Consider the following 18,005-nt stretch of genomic DNA (forward strand, 5'->3'; position numbering starts at 1 on the left):
TATGCGGGTCATAAATAAACTCCGTATTTACTGAGTAGCGTGGCTTTTTGGGCTTGTTGGTACATAGTTCTAATGCACTGTAGCGCAGTAAAAGACAAGGACAGAAGAGACGAGATGTTCGTCGTGGTGTTCGTCTCTCGTCTCTTGTGTCCTTGTCTTTTGCTGCGCTACAGTGTAATGGTATTTACTGACACTGGTGCTGTTCATTTATTAATTCAATTTTCGTAGTTACCACGGAAGAACTTGAGAAAAGGACTAAATTTTCTGAACCTTTCAAGGTGCGCTAATATAAGCTGTACCAATTTGCCGAACGTGAGTCTTGTCACATGTGAACATGCAGAATTAGTTAATAAACGAGGCGTAATGCAGTTTAAACGTAATGCTAGCAAACAGTGAATGCTAACCTTGTGAGCCAGTGCTGCAATAATATTTAAACGGCCGAAGTAGAGAACAACTCGAAAAATTAAAACTTGAAGGGGGGTTTAAATTATGGTTACGTTAAAACAGAAGTTCGACGTCAAGAGGTAGCTAATTCATACTGTTGCGCGGAAAATAGCGCTGGACATTTATCAACCTGCGCTCGTTTTTCGTAGGACTTTTATGGCTGAGCTATAAAAATGGCCCAATTATTGGCTACTTTTGGCCGATTACACATGTGCAGTGCATTCTTTAAACCTTTATTGCCTGAAATAGAGGGCTAAATGTGTTTATCCGAAAGATGGAGATATTCCTGGGGCATTATGGGGCAAAGTATGGATCCCGAATTGCCTTATATGTACGCTGTCATCACTGGTGTGCCAATCGGCTGGCGCTTTCGCAATTACCGTAGTGAGCCATCCTGAGCTGCATTTGGCGCGCTGGAAGAAAATGACGATGCACAAGCCGGTGTAATGAGAAATGAGGATCCCGACGCTGTAGGGAAGCGCATAGTTGTTTCGGTTCGTGGACGTTGAGCTCAGAGTAGCCGCAGCTATGCCTTGAAATGCCGTCAGCCAACTTTACCGGGACACCATTCACATGTACAAGTATAATGTGTTCAGAAACGAGCAGAGTCCTTTTTTTTTCAATTCAAAGCATTTCACGGTCAGTGAGGATCCGTTAACAGCTTAGCACCCGTTTTTCCAGTCGTGGTTGCTTGCAGTTTACTGGGTACGTCTAAGGCAGGGTTAGAATATTTATTTGAAGACGGTGATAGGGTTACCGAAAGGTGCTCGCACAATCTTTTGGACCACAGAATCTTTAATAAATGCAATGAAAACTCTAATCTGCTGTTTTATTCAAAGCCACAACCTCTCCTGCAAAAAAGCACTCCCTGTACCAGAAGGAACTCATGGGAGAAAAGTAATCACAGAGCACAAAGGTGTCTCCTCTATCTTTGCTGAGACCTTCAAACTTTTCAAATGCACTCAACCTCTTTTCTTTCGCAGGAAAGTTTCCTTGGAAAGTCCGCTGCCGGCCCTCAACGAGATCAACTTCCTGGACCAGACATAGCGGTGGCAAGAGAAAGTGAGCCGCCTTTGAGGCGCTAAAGTGTCTCCGGTTGCTGTGCAGCGAGCCGCTTTCCCACCGACTCCGAGAGTGAATACAGCGACGACGACGACGACGGCAAAAGAAGCCTTCTTACCACGCATGACTTTCTGGTGCAAACACAGTCGCGGCGACGAATGAACTATACACGTTGCGACTGCTGGGTGCCTATACCTCCGCAGCATTAATTTTCACTCTCCTGTTCACACGCGGCGGCCGCGACCCATTGCTCTCTCATCGTTGTCAGGTTGTCACGAGCAACGTTCAACTCTCACCAGCACTCGACCAGGGTGTAACACTATTGTCCCGTCTTTTTGATACCCTTCTTTATAAGCGATGGCCGCTGCGTAGCTGTTATTTGGCAAGCGCTTGTGGCACTTGTGATTTATGCTCTTTGAATGAAGAGTGTCGTGCTGGAAGAAAACCTTTCACTAATGTGTCTACTACGAAACGTAGAGTGTGTACCCGTTTAGCCGAACTGTGGCTAGGAAAGCCATTCATCAACAGCACGTGGTTTGCTGGACTAAAACGCAAAGGAAAGGCGATGAAAGTGACAATGGCCTAGGCTTCAACTTTTATCCTTTCCTAAAACTGTAACGTGATGTTCGGAATGCGCTCAAAGATGTTAAACACACTGAATAATGTGTTCAAAAACCTCACTGCAGACTTGATGGAGGCAAAACGTAGTCCTCAGTGTGCTCATCATTTACAGAGTAAGTTGAAAAAGAGGAAGGGGTATTAAAATGTGTGTAAAAGCGACGCTGCCAGAAAGCACAGTTCAGCTCAGGAGATGGAGGTAAATCATACCTATGATGTGCACATACGCACTCGCTCGCATATGCGAGAATTCACATAGTCGTTGTTGATTGCGTGTTGATATTACGGTCTGCAGTAAAGAAATTACGATTAGTGCAACACATCCGCGGCCGGCATGCGATGTTACATTCTATTCTACCGTAAAATCTACAGAATGTTCACAGCTTTGGCGCTCTGTGGAAACATGAGCGAAATCGTTCTCAGCTCAGCTATTCAGCTACTGCGTGACTAATGGCAGGCAGTGGAACAAAGTTATTGCACATGCAACTGTGCTACATAAGCCCCATTTTCAACTTGTACATAAAGTGGTTTTATTTGTGCTTCATTACCAGGTTGCTTGCATAACAATTTTGTCACAGTATTTTCACGCCGCTAATAAGTGTTCAACTCACTCTTGAAGCTGTGCCACTATAAGTCCCATCATATGCACAGGTCTTTGCATGCTCGTCACGCACACGGACTCTCAATTTATTCATAAACACGCAAAATTAATCTGCACAACTTGAATGAAGTAGAACTGTTAAGGTATGCACAATGAATAGTGTGTTAAATAGTTGGAAGAGTGAAGAAACATTGAGAAAAATGCCCTTATATAAGCTTCACAATTATTCAGACGTGTGCAGTCAATATTAAATAATAAGGGATGACGCATTTCTCTCATGTTCTAATGTCGGTCAACGGTTGAAACAGTGCACACAAAAACATTTACCTGTGATACATTTTAAAAGAATTTGATTTTTTTAGTGTACGTGAATTGAAATGTTCATTTTTTAGTCACTGACCACATGAGACAAATGAATGCAACATTTTTTAAGCGGTTTAGACTTGTAAAAATAACTGCAAGCATGTTTTAGCGGCGCACATGGTTTTACCTGAAGCGCTCATATACAATGCTGTTGCACACAGGTTGCTGTGCTAGTTAAGTTTTTTCAAAATACTGCTTTCAAAACCTGTAAAGCTGCACGAACCAAAGTGCTATGTTGATGATGACCGCAGTTAAGCGTGCATCGCGCAAAAAGATCTTGCCGGATCATGTTTTGCCGACCTCACCGTTGAAACCGGGCCGTTCATGTTTACTGGGAACGCAAACAGTGGAGGTGGCTTGGGACATTTCCTTCAGCGGATGCTTGTGCAGATAACTGATATAAGACAATCAACAGGGATCCAAGCTCTTCACTGTAGTCGTTCATTTTTATATTGCAAAAAAAAAAACGGTTCAAAGCGCGAACTACCTATGCGTTCTTTTTTTTTTTTAGAACTGACAGTAAGACTTCCTCATTTCTTTCTTTGCTTGTTTTCATACTTAATACCCATCTATAGAGTTTGTTCTGCTGACCTTACACATTGGCATTCAACTGCATATCTTAAGCACCATTCTTCTGGCTTGCAAAGTTGTGTCAAATGCTCCCGCTACTTCTGCTGTCCAACATTTTCGTTTCTCTAAATGCATCAGCAGCCATGATATTAAAATAAGAAAAAAAAGAAAATCACAGGTATTTTCAATCAATAACTCACTAATTCATAGGCTTTGTGCCAATAAGATCACTCGCGTTGCTGTCTTGGCTGTCTCTCACTTTATGTATGTTACGAATACAACACTTAAGCTGCAGCACAATAATGTTATAACACTTTTGTCCTCTCAATATTGATACAGAGATCAAGAGACTAAAATCAAACTTCTTTTTAATTAACTAAAGCCGTGTGTATTTTCCTCTTGTCACTCAGTTTATACGCCGAGAGAAAATAGTTTAAACAAAAGTAATTATTGTAAATACCTCCGGGCAGCTCCAGAGTGCTTTTGTACGATCTTGTTCTAAAAACTTTTCGTATTCAAAGAAGCAAGATTAGCGTACAGTACTCCTACTAAGGATATAGAGGACACAAACCTATGTTCTCGTGATCTTTTGAGTGAAACTTTGTAGCTGCTGCTATGACTCAGAAACCAACGCACCTTCCCAGAAAGCTGCTCTATATCCTTGGGTATAGGGTACTTTAGCATGCGAGTAATGCAACTTTCCGCACTTAAAAGCACGTGTTAACACTCACCAACAGACTGGAAATGATAACAGAGAGTGACAAAAAATACTTTGTGGATTATAAGCAAGGAGGTCGTAAAAAGGCATGTGAACAGATTCCTAATATATGGCAGAAGCTCCAGGAGTCTTGAGACGATCTTCATTTTTTTTTGTGCTTGCTAAGAATTACACGCTTTCACTTAACATCAGGTAACATTTAGCAATGCATGAGATTCTTTCCTAGGTAACTCTTAGAAGATCATTACAGCGGGACGCTTATACAAAAGTACCATGGTGGTATGCAAACACTACAATTCGAAGTTCTGCACACACAGGGCTGCTTTCCACCCTTCCTTTTTGAGCTTGATATCGCTGCTTTAGCGAACAGCGCGCAACGGCGTGTGTAGAGCCTCTAGGCCCACATATAACGCAGGTGGTCGAGGGATCAATACGTTTGTACAGTCACTTTGGTATGCCTTCTGTGGTGGCTTCTCTATTCTCTTTTCACCTGTTGCACTTTGCGGCCAGTGTATTATGCGCCAAATAGTCCCTCTGTGCACCTGAACTTTATGCTCTTAGCACTTGTATTCACGCGAAAGCTTATTGGACGTGCTGGAACTTATTGGAATGCTAAGGCACGGGTGCGCGTTTTTGTTCACAGTCGAGAAAGTAGTATTGTACGCGCCTAATCACTTCTCAGAAAAATACGTGACCTGCACTGCGGATGCAAGTAGGCCACTGATTTATTATTCAACCTTTTCTCTCATTTTAACCAGTGGCCAGCAGATTGGTGCTCGTGTTTGGTATTGCACAGGTGCCGGATTCCGTTATCTTTCGAAACTAAAGTGTTAGCGTCTGTTGATGAAACAAAGCATACGGTTGCATTACATAGGCCACTGGGGAACGAAAGTGGTACACTACAGTATAGTAGCAGAACAGAATAGTTGGCGTAGGCAGTTAGCTAAAGACTTCACCTGAGGGAGGACAGACACCGGTGAGTCTTAAGAAGAAAATAGTAGAACATACGCTTATGTCACAAGCTTTTATTTTGCGCCATTAGCAGCCTCTCAGCAAAATTTTTGCAGAAACAATCAGGTAAATGCTCCCTATGTCAGAAAAGCTTAAAGTCAAAAATGCCTGATAAGGATGGCTGATCTATCACACTCGAATAAAAGGATCGGCGAAACGTTAACGAATTCAGTGTGCTAAGTTCTTGGAAAAAGATGCTGCAGCCGTTCGGTACAAAGAAATAACATCGGGTGAAAAAGCAACGAAGAATAGTCGCTTTCAAAGGTTGCTTTAAAAGTAAAACAAATGTGACAGTAAAGACAGAATTAAGCATCGCGGATGCCAAAATAAAAAAAATGCAATTTTCGAGCATTAGTAGCTTGGTTTATTACATACATTATCCTTACCTGCGCCTGTCTCGGGTATATCATAAGCCCATAGTCGTTGCCACGCACCGATCGCACCCATTGGTAGCAGGTTGAGTGTTTTCTGCATTAATATATTATATATTTCGGTATGCCGTGCAAAAAGTCGCCGTGAATCGGCAAAATTTAGGAGCCCTGCCTTAATTAAATCTTCTCTATTGTATGGCCATAAAAAGTAATAAATTACTTCTGAAGTAATAAATTATGCTGCAAAAATTGGCATTCTAAACTTTTACGGTGGCTATATTTCTCTTCCTGAGAAATCTTATTGAGTACCCTTTGTGCGAGGTTCTAGTGGGAATAACACTTTCTGGGTTATTTCTCTTACGCAAGCGATAGTCAAGGCCAACCTTTGTATTTAAGTAGAAAACAATTAATTACAACGCTTTTCATTCCTTAGGCGCTCAGTTTTTTCCCTCATCTATTCTAGGGACGTAATGTGTTTGTATTTATTGTAATTAGCCGTACCTCTTGCGTTTTAGTGCAGAAATATTATCTCACACTCTCCGTAACGAGCCGTGACCACGGTTAACTTCTTCGTGGTTCCTGTTATCTCTCTTCAATGTACGCCAGTTGCTGCATGTCACTTTAGGCTCTAGATATAGTTTATGCTGACTTTCGGAGAGCTCCCACTAAAAGTGTAGGCCCTGCATTTTAAATGTTTTTTTTATCTACTGCGTCATGTTCGAGAAAAATCTGTGCACCCTAGCATTTTATGCATTTAGCATTACATATATAAACACTTCTATCTATATATACATATATATCTACGCGCCACTTGCCACCGACGAGACGAAAACTACACTGTAAGCGTTTATTATATGATGCCCATCACTCATGGTGCTACAAGTAGATGCAGGCCATTTTCACCGCTTTCATCCTTCACTGCAGAGCACGACCTTTTAGCATTGCGTCTTTAAGCAGCATTTTTGGATGTCCGCGTAGAACGTACCCTATTGAACCAGAGTTTGTGCCCAGAGGGTAGAATCACCAGTTGAGTTATTGAACTAAATGCACAGGCGAACAATCACAACTCTGATGTACTGCACTAGAGTTAAACCCTCTTTTGTGCACCTTGCATGCCCTCATCTTTTTTGGCAATGGAATCTTTTCCGGTGTGCAAATGCTGCGTTGTGCCTGCTACGCAGCACACTTGGTTCATTTCTCGCGCGTGCCCAAGTCTCTGGGACGTTAACTGTAAGAAATATGATGTGTTCATACTACCAGGACTCATATTACACCATTGTTCGCGACACTGAGCACTTTTAAAGCCGCGAGCTCATCGGTACATCGCAGCGAAAAACACAAAACCGTTTCTCTGAAGGTTAACAGTTTCTACAGACTTAATAACATTGTGCAGTACAGCATGGCCTTCACCGTGGCTTTCTATTTCAGTACGACAATTGGTACTAAAAGAACAATAGTCAACTATAGCTGCGTGCACTCAGATTTGCAATTATTAGGTAACTCTCAGTATTTATGGGTGCAGGGTATGGCGCTGCTTTATGAGGTCCAAGAACTGAATAATCTATTCATCAGCGCCGAAAATAGCAGCTGGTACAGAAAAGGTTCCCAACCTTAGGGCTCGAATATGTGACTGGCTGCCAGTAAATGGTGCTAGCTTTTACGCATTCGTCGCGTCAGCCAATTTATATTATATAAATGTGACAGTGCTTGAACGTTCACATGGGACCCCTCGAAACTCTTGGTCTCTGTAAATCGCTCGGACTGCTCAGAGGTTCGAGCCAAGCAAAAGGCTAAGATATGTTTCAGAAGGGCCGGGAAAATCTAAGAAATCAAGTAGCCGTTGTGTGCACAATGTTACTGTCGAATGCAATTTTTTTTTTAAATTATGAAGGTATCCTAAAACATCAGCACTTCGGGTAGTTTGTATAGTAGCGATCAGCTAGGACCAAAGACAACAAAGCTGGTGATTTTTATTTTGTGACCCCCTGCGAGCCCACTTTCCAGAGTAACTCGGCACTATGCGTGCCCAACACAGACGTCTCCAAGCACGGACCTTGTGCACGCGAGCCCATCGTTCACGTGCGACGAATGCACGCTGTTTGTTAACGCCACCCTGTGCCTCCTGTTCGATTGTCAATTCCATTGCGACTGCAATTAAACAACGGTTGAACTCAGACTTGACAATGTGGTGGTTACTTTTTGGCAGTCCTGCCATGTGATGTGACCTACATGGTTGCGGCCTCATAACCGCACACTGCATTCTGCGGTTACACTTCTAAGGCTGCGTTCGCTCTAGAAGCGTATGACTGAAAGCGAAAATATGAGCGTTTTTCCGCCTGTCGGTGTTCTGAATAAACGAAACTCTGTGTCCTTCGTTACAGGCTGATGGGTTAAATTTAGTTAGAGGGTAACGAATCTGAACCGTTCTACATCTTTCTTTGATGGTACGGTACAAAAGATCAGCTTCGACAATTTACACAGCGTCATAGAGACCATTAATTATGTGCTGCTCAAATATTTGACCTGAGCCAAAGCTCAGTTGTACAATGTGGTCTCGGAATAGTGCATGTATTGACTCGCTGAACTGCTTTGAGGCCACTCTCTGATTTCCTTTATGTTACTGTAAATCCCTGGTTGCAAACAGTGAGAGGAAGTGCCTCTGGTTTCAATACCTGGAACACATACAGCGTACAACTGAAATATGGTGGTACTCCAGTAAGCGGGAACAGGATGCTGTCAACTCTTGCACTAAGCTGCGTGTTGATCAATTCAATCTGCACTTATATTATTTCTATATTTTTTACCTTTGGTTCTTTGGTACCATCATATTACTGAAGTTTCCGAATAGTTCATTTCCTTGGGCAAAGCGCGTAGAATGTACACAGCTTTTTAGGCACAAACTACAAACTCCTTGCCTATACCTAGTGCATTTCACAGCGTTAGCTATTGTCAACTGTTCCTCAAAAATGTGGTTGCGACGGTGCCATCCACATAGCCAATCACCGAACGCCCACTGGAGTATATGTATCTCCCACCTACAAGCCCAGCGCCTCACTCCGCTAGGGCGGTTAGAGCGTTAGCTGCTGTTTCCTGTTTCGTGTCGTTTGCGTCGACGTCCGCAAGTCCGCTACGGGACGCCCACAGGCAACAGTGTACTGTACTTCTGGCGTCAACCAGAAAAAGTGCACCTCCGAGATACGATCCTGGCACCACGCACATACGAAGCAAGTAACCTAAGCACTACATCACCGCTGCTGTGGCCTAGTGGTGAGAAACTAACCCCATAGGGTTCGTAACTAGGTTGAGCGGCCACAACGTAACGTACACAGTAGGAATTTAAAGCAAACGCCTTCTTTAGCGTCCTTTCTAGCACATCCAAAAACAAAATCGTATCCTCGAAGTTGATAAAACTGTTCAATGGTTTCAAGTATGTTGCAGAGACGACAATTAATGGAAGGGACAAAAATGTTCCTTCCTTTGAAGCCAGGTTTCAATAGGGAGAAGTGCGGTGCATAATTTATTTAAAAAAAAACGTTTTGGCGCAAGCTAGAAACGGCATCTTGCGCACGAGTTTCAGTACATCATTACCATGAGATGAAAGTGCAGAGAACGATAGAATGGCGGCGGAAAGACATCAAATCCCTGTGCAGACTCTTACGCAAGCAGCAAGTAAGTACTCGTTAAAAAACTGAACTGTCGAAAGCTTCAGAGACCCGCAGTCTTTCTGCCTAAACCCTAGTAAAGAGGGGCGCTCAGTAAAATTTGAAGAAACCGCTAAGTTTGGAAACCCGTTTCGACGCTTGCAGCTCAATAAAGACGTGTCTAGGCAATGAATATTTGTCTTAGAAGAGTACAGTCTTTGTCAATAGTAACCAGGCTGCACGTTTTTCTTCTCAGTCGTATATTAAAGCTATTATTACAGCCCTCAAGCTCTAAATCTTTGTATGGTTAGAAGGACCCCTGTTCTCACTTTCAAAAAACTTTCTGATCTTTAAGGAATCCGTGAGGGCTCTGTTATGCGAATGCGAAGCAAACCATGCAGCCTGGTTACTTTTGACAAAGGCTGTACATGAGTTATTATCTGGAGATAAATTACAGGTGCCGCAATTTACCGAGTACAAAAGTATGTTTTCAGTAAATTAACTTTTAAAAGACGAATGTTTAATATTATTTCTGTAATAAAGTTGAAAGTGATTGGAAAAGTAGTCAGCAAGAAGAAAAAACAGCTTATCACACGAAATTATAGAGTAATCATTGTCTGAATGGTCAAATTTTTTTCCCTTTCCGAGTAGAGAGACCGGTACATTGTATGGCTAGTTTTTTATTCGACAGTGAATAAAATTACGGTCGCTATTGTTCGCTGTGAATGAAAAAGGTCCGAGAAAACGGTCCCTTTAATATCACTAAAGGTGTTGCATAGCTCCTGATTTTTCGAAGTTCAAGGCTCTGATCGAATTCCTTACGCAGTCTTGATGCCAACCCCTATTTTCTCTTGAATAATAAATTTTCTCACGCTTGATGTGAACAAGGAAGCAGCGCTTTTGCGTGAGAAGAAGCATTGGTAATAATAATGAAGAGAGAGGATAACAATGGATAAGAAACGCAGTCGTGGTAGTCTTTCTGCTCTTGATTAAAGTGGGCCTGCGCGTCTCTCGGCAATGAGCATTCGAAAAACAGCTAAGAGTATAAAATCAGCTGGAGTTCCATTTCTTTGCAATCAAAGCTGTTCCGAAGACAACAGACGAAGGGATTTTGAAGGTTATAAAGAGAACAGCAATGCTGCAGCTATACCAAACTAGAGCAACGTTCTTTGAACGTGCATTTACGAACAACGCCTTTCGACGTCTGGCAGGCTGCTGACTATTCATGACCGAGAGCACAACAGATTTTAAATACAGCTCTGTGGATTTTATGAAATAAGTTTCAGGCCAGCAGGGATGGAGGAGAGTGTGAAAGAGGAAAAGCGAAATTAATCCTGCGGCGTATTAAGCTACCGTGCCGTCAACTGTATGGCGAAAGAAAGCAAGTTGGTCACCCCAACGGGGCGATTGCAGATGTAGGGAAATAAATGGAGGGCTATGGTTGGGAAAGCTTAAATGGAACTGCAGACGAAATTTTGGTACGCTCTGTCACCGTGCCGCACCGAGAAATGTGCTCTGTTGCTGCCGAGCATTGATCTTTTTCTAGTGAGCTAAAAAAACTAAGAAAAAATACTGAAATATACACCTCAATGTACGGCAGTTTGCGCCGCGTGGAGCCATGTTTAGTTTTACTACTTTCTGTGCCCGTCCCCCAAAATGGCCAAGTTTTAATCAAGTACCGCAGGCCAACTGCGTTATCCCTAATGGTCACCCTTTGAAGATGGAGTTTTCCTAACTAATCGAAACGTACTGTGTAAAACTGCGCAATCTCTTCTCGTTGCCTCGCGCGAGTACATGAAAGGAAGTCTGATTAATTATTCACAAGCACGAACCAATCAACTGCACTGCGCCACCAGAAAACTCCCGCTTATGGCGACTAAAATACTCCGCTGGAGTGGCGTTAGGAGGCCCGCCTTTTTTAGTACGGATCTGCAGCCTTTTTTCTTATAATCTTCGCCATAAGGCTACGCTTGTGGTGCTTAGACAGCAGAGCAGCGATGTTGAGGAATGACTGAGTAAATGCTCTCGCAGCAATGGGGTCGCTGGGATACATTAGTTCAAGGCTGTTGTGAGGAAATCATCTGTGCCGCCAAGCTTCCCTGAAAAAGTGGAAGCGGGCACCATGTCAAGTGGGCGGTAAAATTTTGTGCTTTTTGACCACGGTCGAAGCAGGAAATAGTAAATAACTGCATATCTGTCGGAGAGCTAAGTGATTTGGCAGCCCATTGCAATGTAGATTGTTATAGCCATTGCATGTATTATAACTTTTTATTTCCTTAATATACTAACAATACTGGGTCTGTAAGGCTAACGCGAGTGACTGGCTTTAAGCATTAGTAAATGATCCTGTATTTGCTGGCAGTTTTTGTGGTGCTGCAGAGATGCTTGCACACTGTAAGGAGATAGCGCCACCCAGCGGCGTTCGTGAGGAGAAGAAGACAAAGCACGAGGAGCGCGTGCGGAGGGGTACGCCGGGACAGGTCGAACAGGATTACGTGGCAGAGAAGAGAAGAGCGCGGTGGACGACGGACGTGGACGAGTTCTGCTGGCTCCCCGAGTTCCGGGCTTGGGCCTTAGCCGCAGACGTCCGGGCCACCAGACCTGGACATCCATCGTCGAGAGCCTCAACCACCAGGCCCAGGCGCCACTCTTCTCCGTCCATCCGTCAGCTGCTCCACACAGGCCGCTTCTGGCGCCTACGTGACTTTTCCGGGATACCAGACCTGGGAACCGTGCTGGGAGCCCACAGACGCCGACGCTGCGGTAGCGTTGCATCAACATTGGAACGCCCAGAGACTCCCTGACTGCCCGACACCCAGCCAGTCCTCCCCGCTCGTTGCTCGAATAAGAGACAAGTAGTGTGACTTTCCTCTTTGACTTTCTTTTTCCTGTATTTTCCGTAAGCATTTTGTTCTGTTCCCCCGTGTGTTTTTCCCGTGTGTTGTTGCGTTGCTCTCTTGTTCCTTTCCTTTTTTCTCGCTCATATTGAAATTGGTTTCCTTTCCGATAAAAGCCGCCTCGTTTATTGTTTGTACTTTTGTGTTTGTTTAAAATAAGACCTGCAATCTCCCAGATCCTCACACACACTAACTAGGCCACATGCGGATTTGTAGCCGCTTTGAGCTCTGCTGCTCAAGGAGACTATCGCAAGTTGCCACTTCAATCGAAGGTTAATATCTCAAGGGCAGTGCACCGGGCAGTTAAAAAAGGCAAAAGAACAGCCAGCACATATGAAGATAGAAAAAGAATAGTGACTGAGAAATAGCTCATAATAGAACAAGCTGGCAACATTTATTGCAGTTGTTCTGAAGAAATTGCAGGCAAACGTTTTCGTTCGATGGCTTATATTGAGTTAAACTTTGCTCGAAGTTAAATTTACATCAAGCCCGAACTTCTACCCCGAAAGTTGAAAGCATAGTGTCATGGTCGCCTCTTATTCAACGATTAGAAGAAACCGGCAATTGAGTATTCTATGCTTAAGATGTGCCAGCGTCCTCGAAGACTTCGAGTGCTTCCCTGATACAATTAATAAGTGCGATTAGCAGATTCCGTTTTGCAGCAGCAGCCGAGAAGCCACCCACGACGGTTGTCGCGCAACGTAGCTTTCCAGCATGCATGAAAGTGCAACAAGAATTAGGTCTGTGCACAGCAGTTAACATCTGCCCCACAGACAGCAGAATACTTAGGACGTCACCAAACTGCCTCCGCGTCACCTTGATTTAATTGTCTAGTATAGCAAACTTGCCCTACACACCAACGGCTTCGTTTTCGTGTTAAGAGGCAGCAGCAGTAGATGAAAACATGTACAGTCTTTGTCAAAAGTAACCAGGCTGCATGGTTTACTTCTAGCTAATGCAGTGGAGCTCTTACAGCTTCGCTGAAGATGAAATGGTCGTTAAAGGTAAGGACTGGGGGTCTTCTTATCTTCCAGCACCTTTTGATCTTAAGGAAAGCCACGAGGGCTCCACTATACAAGCTAGAAGCAAACCATGCAGCTTGGGTACTTTTGACAAAGACGGTACCCTAATCTGTCTCGTGTTTGCGTGGCTGAAAGAAGCAGAAGATGGATGTGATAGTTTTCTTTTCTCCAAGAAAGGCACAGTTATATTTTGTTTTTTCCTCAGCTAGCTTGAATATTGTCGATCGACTGAACGCTGCTTTTAAAAGGCCCTATCTGACATTAGCTGTGTTAGAGCGGATGCTTGGACAAGTTGGGACATCTTAAAGAAGGCAAAACAGCGCAAAAATACAGAACGTATAAAAACGAGATGATAGTCAGTGCGTTGTGTCGTCGTGTTCTTTCTTGGTTCTGTGTTTTTGCGCTGATTTTCCTTCTAAGAGGGGGCGCGACTGCACGGTTTTCTGCAATGTATCTATTTAAAGGTATTTTTCTGCCCAACAAATTCCACCTCCTTCGCATTAAACCTTACCTGACCTTGACCTTTCAAGAAAATTGTTGACTTCATTAACGCTTCATAGGGAGTCTCCGAAATCTTCGAGAACCAGAGATTTGAAGCGGAGAGGTTATAAGAACCAGAGTGTTCGAAGAGAGGAAAGTATCTGAAGAAATGCACGATGAACGCTACACGAGGAGCGTAACCTACACTATTGAAGCAAGAACTAATTTTTCCTTGCTGTTTCTATTCGGTTGGTTTCTTTGGGCCGAGTGGACACTTCCTGATCCCGTGTTGGCGAACGGTACCTGTAGCCCCAAATTCCTCCCGGCTGAGCGTTGCAAGAATGTCTTGAGTGGTAAACAAATTGCTAAAAAAGATGAAATAGTCACTAAGCATTGAAATCTCATTCGGCAACGACAGGACAACCAGCGCTTCCAAAAGTTTCCTTTCCAAAGTCAACGACTTTGCGCACCAGGAGTGAAATGCGTAACAGAAACCGTCTGCTCTGCAGAATATTTAGTTCTTATAACCATAAGGTTATTGTAACCAATTAACATCACACCATCGCCATAATCAGGACAGCTAGCGACAAGTGCAGCAGTCTCGTAGGGCTCGCTGAGCAGACAAAGTGGCTATTTCGGAAAAACTGCAAGGAACCATGAGATCTGTGACCTGGAATAGATAGGCACTGTTGCGCACACAGGAAGACCCAGCGTACTATACAAAAACAGCAGCATATAATTCATTAGAGCGCAAAAAAAGCCACAGATGCGGGACATAATATTGTTAATTTCGTCTTGGTTGCAAGGATTTACCAAAGAAATTGCTCGCCGCGGCGTCAGACTGTAATCACCCACTTGTGCATCGATGCCTAATCAACAAAAATAATGATAGGAACGCAGGAAAACAGCCCTCGGTGCACTTGGTCTTAGACTTCGTGCAAGTGACTTCTCTTTGCAGGTCAGAAAGGCTCCAGAAATTGAATTCTTCTCACAAAAGAAGAAGAGGAAAGGGGGGGGGGGGGAGGGAGGGGCTGATTGTGGATACCGAACCTCAGAGGAAACGAAGGTGGAAATTTCGACTCATGTCAGAGAGGTGGGGAAATTTCTTAAGGCTTTTTATTCTGGGTTAATCAACGGCAACTGTTCTATTCCTGTACCGTTTCACCGCTTTGTGGTATCCCGAAGTTAAGCTCCGGAAAGGAATGATCTTGTAGGGTATAGAGTTTGTGTAATTGGTGTTTAGCGTCACACTGGCCTCCACAAAATAAATAATCAAGATTAAAGTTCAATCAGAAAACATAACGTCTTTTTTATTGCGCGATTCGAGGCCTGTTGGTTCTGGTATGCTACTGTATAATCAATTAATGTAGTCTTTGAACAAAAAAAGCTATCAGAAGTGGTCAGCAACGAAAAACTTGTCTGTTAGTATGCTTTGCAGTACATTTATTTTGTGAGCTGTAAAGAAATAGAGATACTTCTCAGGGCATGCGTCCAGCGGGCCTACATATTTCGCATCAGGTGTTCCCATTTCCGCCTAACGCAGCAAAAATTCTACCAAGGTTAATATAAATTATAGGAGAAACATGCGTCTGCAGAAACGGGTACTTTAAAATGCAGCTTTTGGTTGCGCTCCTGGCGGCTGCTGCGGCGGCCGTGAGTTTATGCTGGAGAACAATCCACACGTGAGTAATGGTTTCAGGGGGTATGGTTGGTTATCCATATTTAAAAAGGAGTGGGGCAACTTAGTGACCTGATTAGGCCTCACGGCAGAAAAACACAATTGGCACAAAGCTACAGCAGGCAGACTTTACCTACCATTTATTTTCGTCTTTGTGCATTTCCATACGCGACCTGGAGTCCCCAGGCAGCGCTGAAATTGTTCCGCTGGTCGCCTCAAAAACGCTGCTGTCCGCCCCTTCAACTGCTTCAAAAGCGATACTATATCCTGAATCATTAGACAAACGATTTGCTGATAACATTTATTGCCTAGCTCATCCGGGCGTAGCGCAGTTAGCTGACGCACGCCATGTGTGGCTGTGACAGAGCACGGAAGGTCATGCCAACAAGAACGGGCAGCTGGCGCGGACATTGGTCCGCGCCAGCCGGTGCGCCGCTTGGAAAAAAGTGCGCTGGAAGGTGCGCTGGAAGCGCACCTTCCAGCGCAGGTGCGCTGGAAGCGCACCTGCGCTGGAAGCGCACCTGCGCTGGAAATGCACCTTCCCAGGTGCGCTGGAAGCGCGGCCATCAAAACTTTAGCGTAGTCGGGGGAGGAAAGAAAACTGATCCAGTTGAAGCATTGAAGCACAGTTCCTTACCTGTTATAAAACGGCCAAAGAATTATATAGAGTGAGGGGCATGACTGTCAACGGATAGACCACAAACTGTAACCCATGTAATGATGTCAAAGTGTACGTTATCCAGAGCAGTCTTATTGTAAAGGGAGCGGATATTAATAGACTGAACTGTACCTGTCACCGTGACGAAATTTAAAGACCTATTGGAGCAAAAGAAAAAAAAACAGAAAACTTCAAGCGTTAGAGAGATTTTTCAGGAACCGCATTCGCTAAAACATTTTGTACATAGATGAATATGTGGATGGCAGTTTGATACTCGAGGGCGGAGAATAAATAGGAAAGGGAGAGAACTTTTAGTAAGAAAAATTGAATGTGTCGACAACAATATGAATATTTTACATGTAAATCACGCCAAAGTGAAAGGCACGTGCGTTTTCATCGCCACGAGCAATATTTGGAACACACATTTTGCAGTGACAAGCACATGGTCGCAACCTTAGTCACCCCCCTCCCCCTCTAACTTCGAAGCAAATGCACCTCTCTCCTTGCTGTGAAAGGTGCATTCCGCGTCCCCTACCCTTAGTGAAGCCTCTGGCGATGGTAAAGACATGTTGGGAACGCAATATTGTGTGCTAAGGTAGGGCTAAGTGAGAAAAAAAAAGAAACGTGGCGAGCACCTAACTGCTATTGGGCTTGAGAGTGTGATGGCATCACAACTTTGTTGCATAGGTGATCCTATAACACCGCCCTCCTTACTCCATGCGGTCTAAACACACTTGCCATAATAAAGTTCTTCTCTCTCTCTTATTCTCTTCTCAATCTTATCTTCGTTGCCATTTGGTCTTTTTGCTTGAAGATTTAAGGTTTCCGGCTTAGCGCATTATTCGACGAAAGCTCAGCGACATTCGCTGATTCGCTCTCTACCTTCCACGGAAACTACTTGCTGTGTCATTCCCGTGCCAACCACAATCAGGCACCGCATTCCACCGCAGCCGCAGCCAGCGTTAAAACCGCATTCCACGGTAGCCGCCCATTGGGTTGGTCCCCTGCCAGCCGCCTTCAGGTCTCTCTTCCTCTCTCCTATAAGAGGAGATGGGGATCTCCCTCGATCCACTTCGCCACCTGCTAACCATGGCGGTTGAGACCGCATCTGGATCTTCTGAGTACCACTTGTAGCAGGTGGTACACCCGTGTATCACCCGCGTCATCTACGGGATGGCAGGGGGGCGAAGTTTGAAAACACCGGTGGGTTTGGTAGATGGGATTTATGCTATTGCAGAAGAAACACGTATTGTACAGGCTGTCTGGAATGAAACGCGAACACTGAAACGCCTCGTTATCTGTACCTTACAGCGAGGTGCTGCCTTAAAACCGGGTTATGAATAATTCCTTCTGTAGACCCTTTATCCAAGAACATAAATCTAGCGGGTTGTACAATTGCAGCTGAAAACATACGGGACAAAATATTTTTGTGCGCACAGGCACTGTTTGCGTTTCATTTTGGACTCAGTGTGCATGAACGCTTCCTTGCAGTGAATTGGAGAAAAAAAAATAAGCTCGCAATTTCTAGAATTTACTAAGAAGCATCCAGGTTATTTAAATAGTTGAATTCATGAATTTGAAACAAAAAGACAAAGTATTAGACGAAAGTTGTTTTCGCACTTGGGTGTAGGGCCATCTGGACTCAGAGAGTAGAGAAATCCTTTCAAGTAGTCTAGGAATTATCTAATGCCGCCAATACTTTGCAGATATGTTCTACGGCATTCAAGGAATTATGTGGCAGACGTAGGAGCCAAAAAATGGTTTATTCTGATAACGCTCAGATATTAAAAAAAGTATTTGTGTACCTAGCACCGCTTCATTGTTCACTGAGAACGTAGCCTCCTTAGGCTCAGAATAACGTGAAACTTCAT

General features: G+C 43.9%; 1 protein-coding gene across 3 annotated transcripts in view; it reads left to right on the forward strand.

The window, feature by feature from the left end:
• Positions 1 to 7,934, forward strand: part of LOC149363330 (calcium/calmodulin-dependent protein kinase kinase 1-like) — a 211,885-nt gene extending 203,951 nt beyond the window's left edge. For all 3 annotated transcript variants that reach the window (XM_089573457.1, XM_089573459.1, XM_089573458.1), the window contains exon 19: positions 1,428 to 7,934. In XM_089573457.1, the coding sequence (XP_089429583.1) occupies positions 1,428 to 1,491 (64 nt within the window). In that variant the 3' untranslated portion in view covers positions 1,492 to 7,934. The remainder of the gene's footprint in view (positions 1 to 1,427) is intronic.
• The last annotated feature ends 10,071 nt before the right edge of the window (positions 7,935 to 18,005 follow it).

The sequence above is a fragment of the Amblyomma mixtum genome, chromosome 2, assembly GCF_055824585.1.
Source record: "Amblyomma mixtum isolate Tamu chromosome 2, ASM5582458v1, whole genome shotgun sequence".
In the NCBI taxonomy this organism is placed as follows: domain Eukaryota; kingdom Metazoa; phylum Arthropoda; class Arachnida; order Ixodida; family Ixodidae; genus Amblyomma; species Amblyomma mixtum.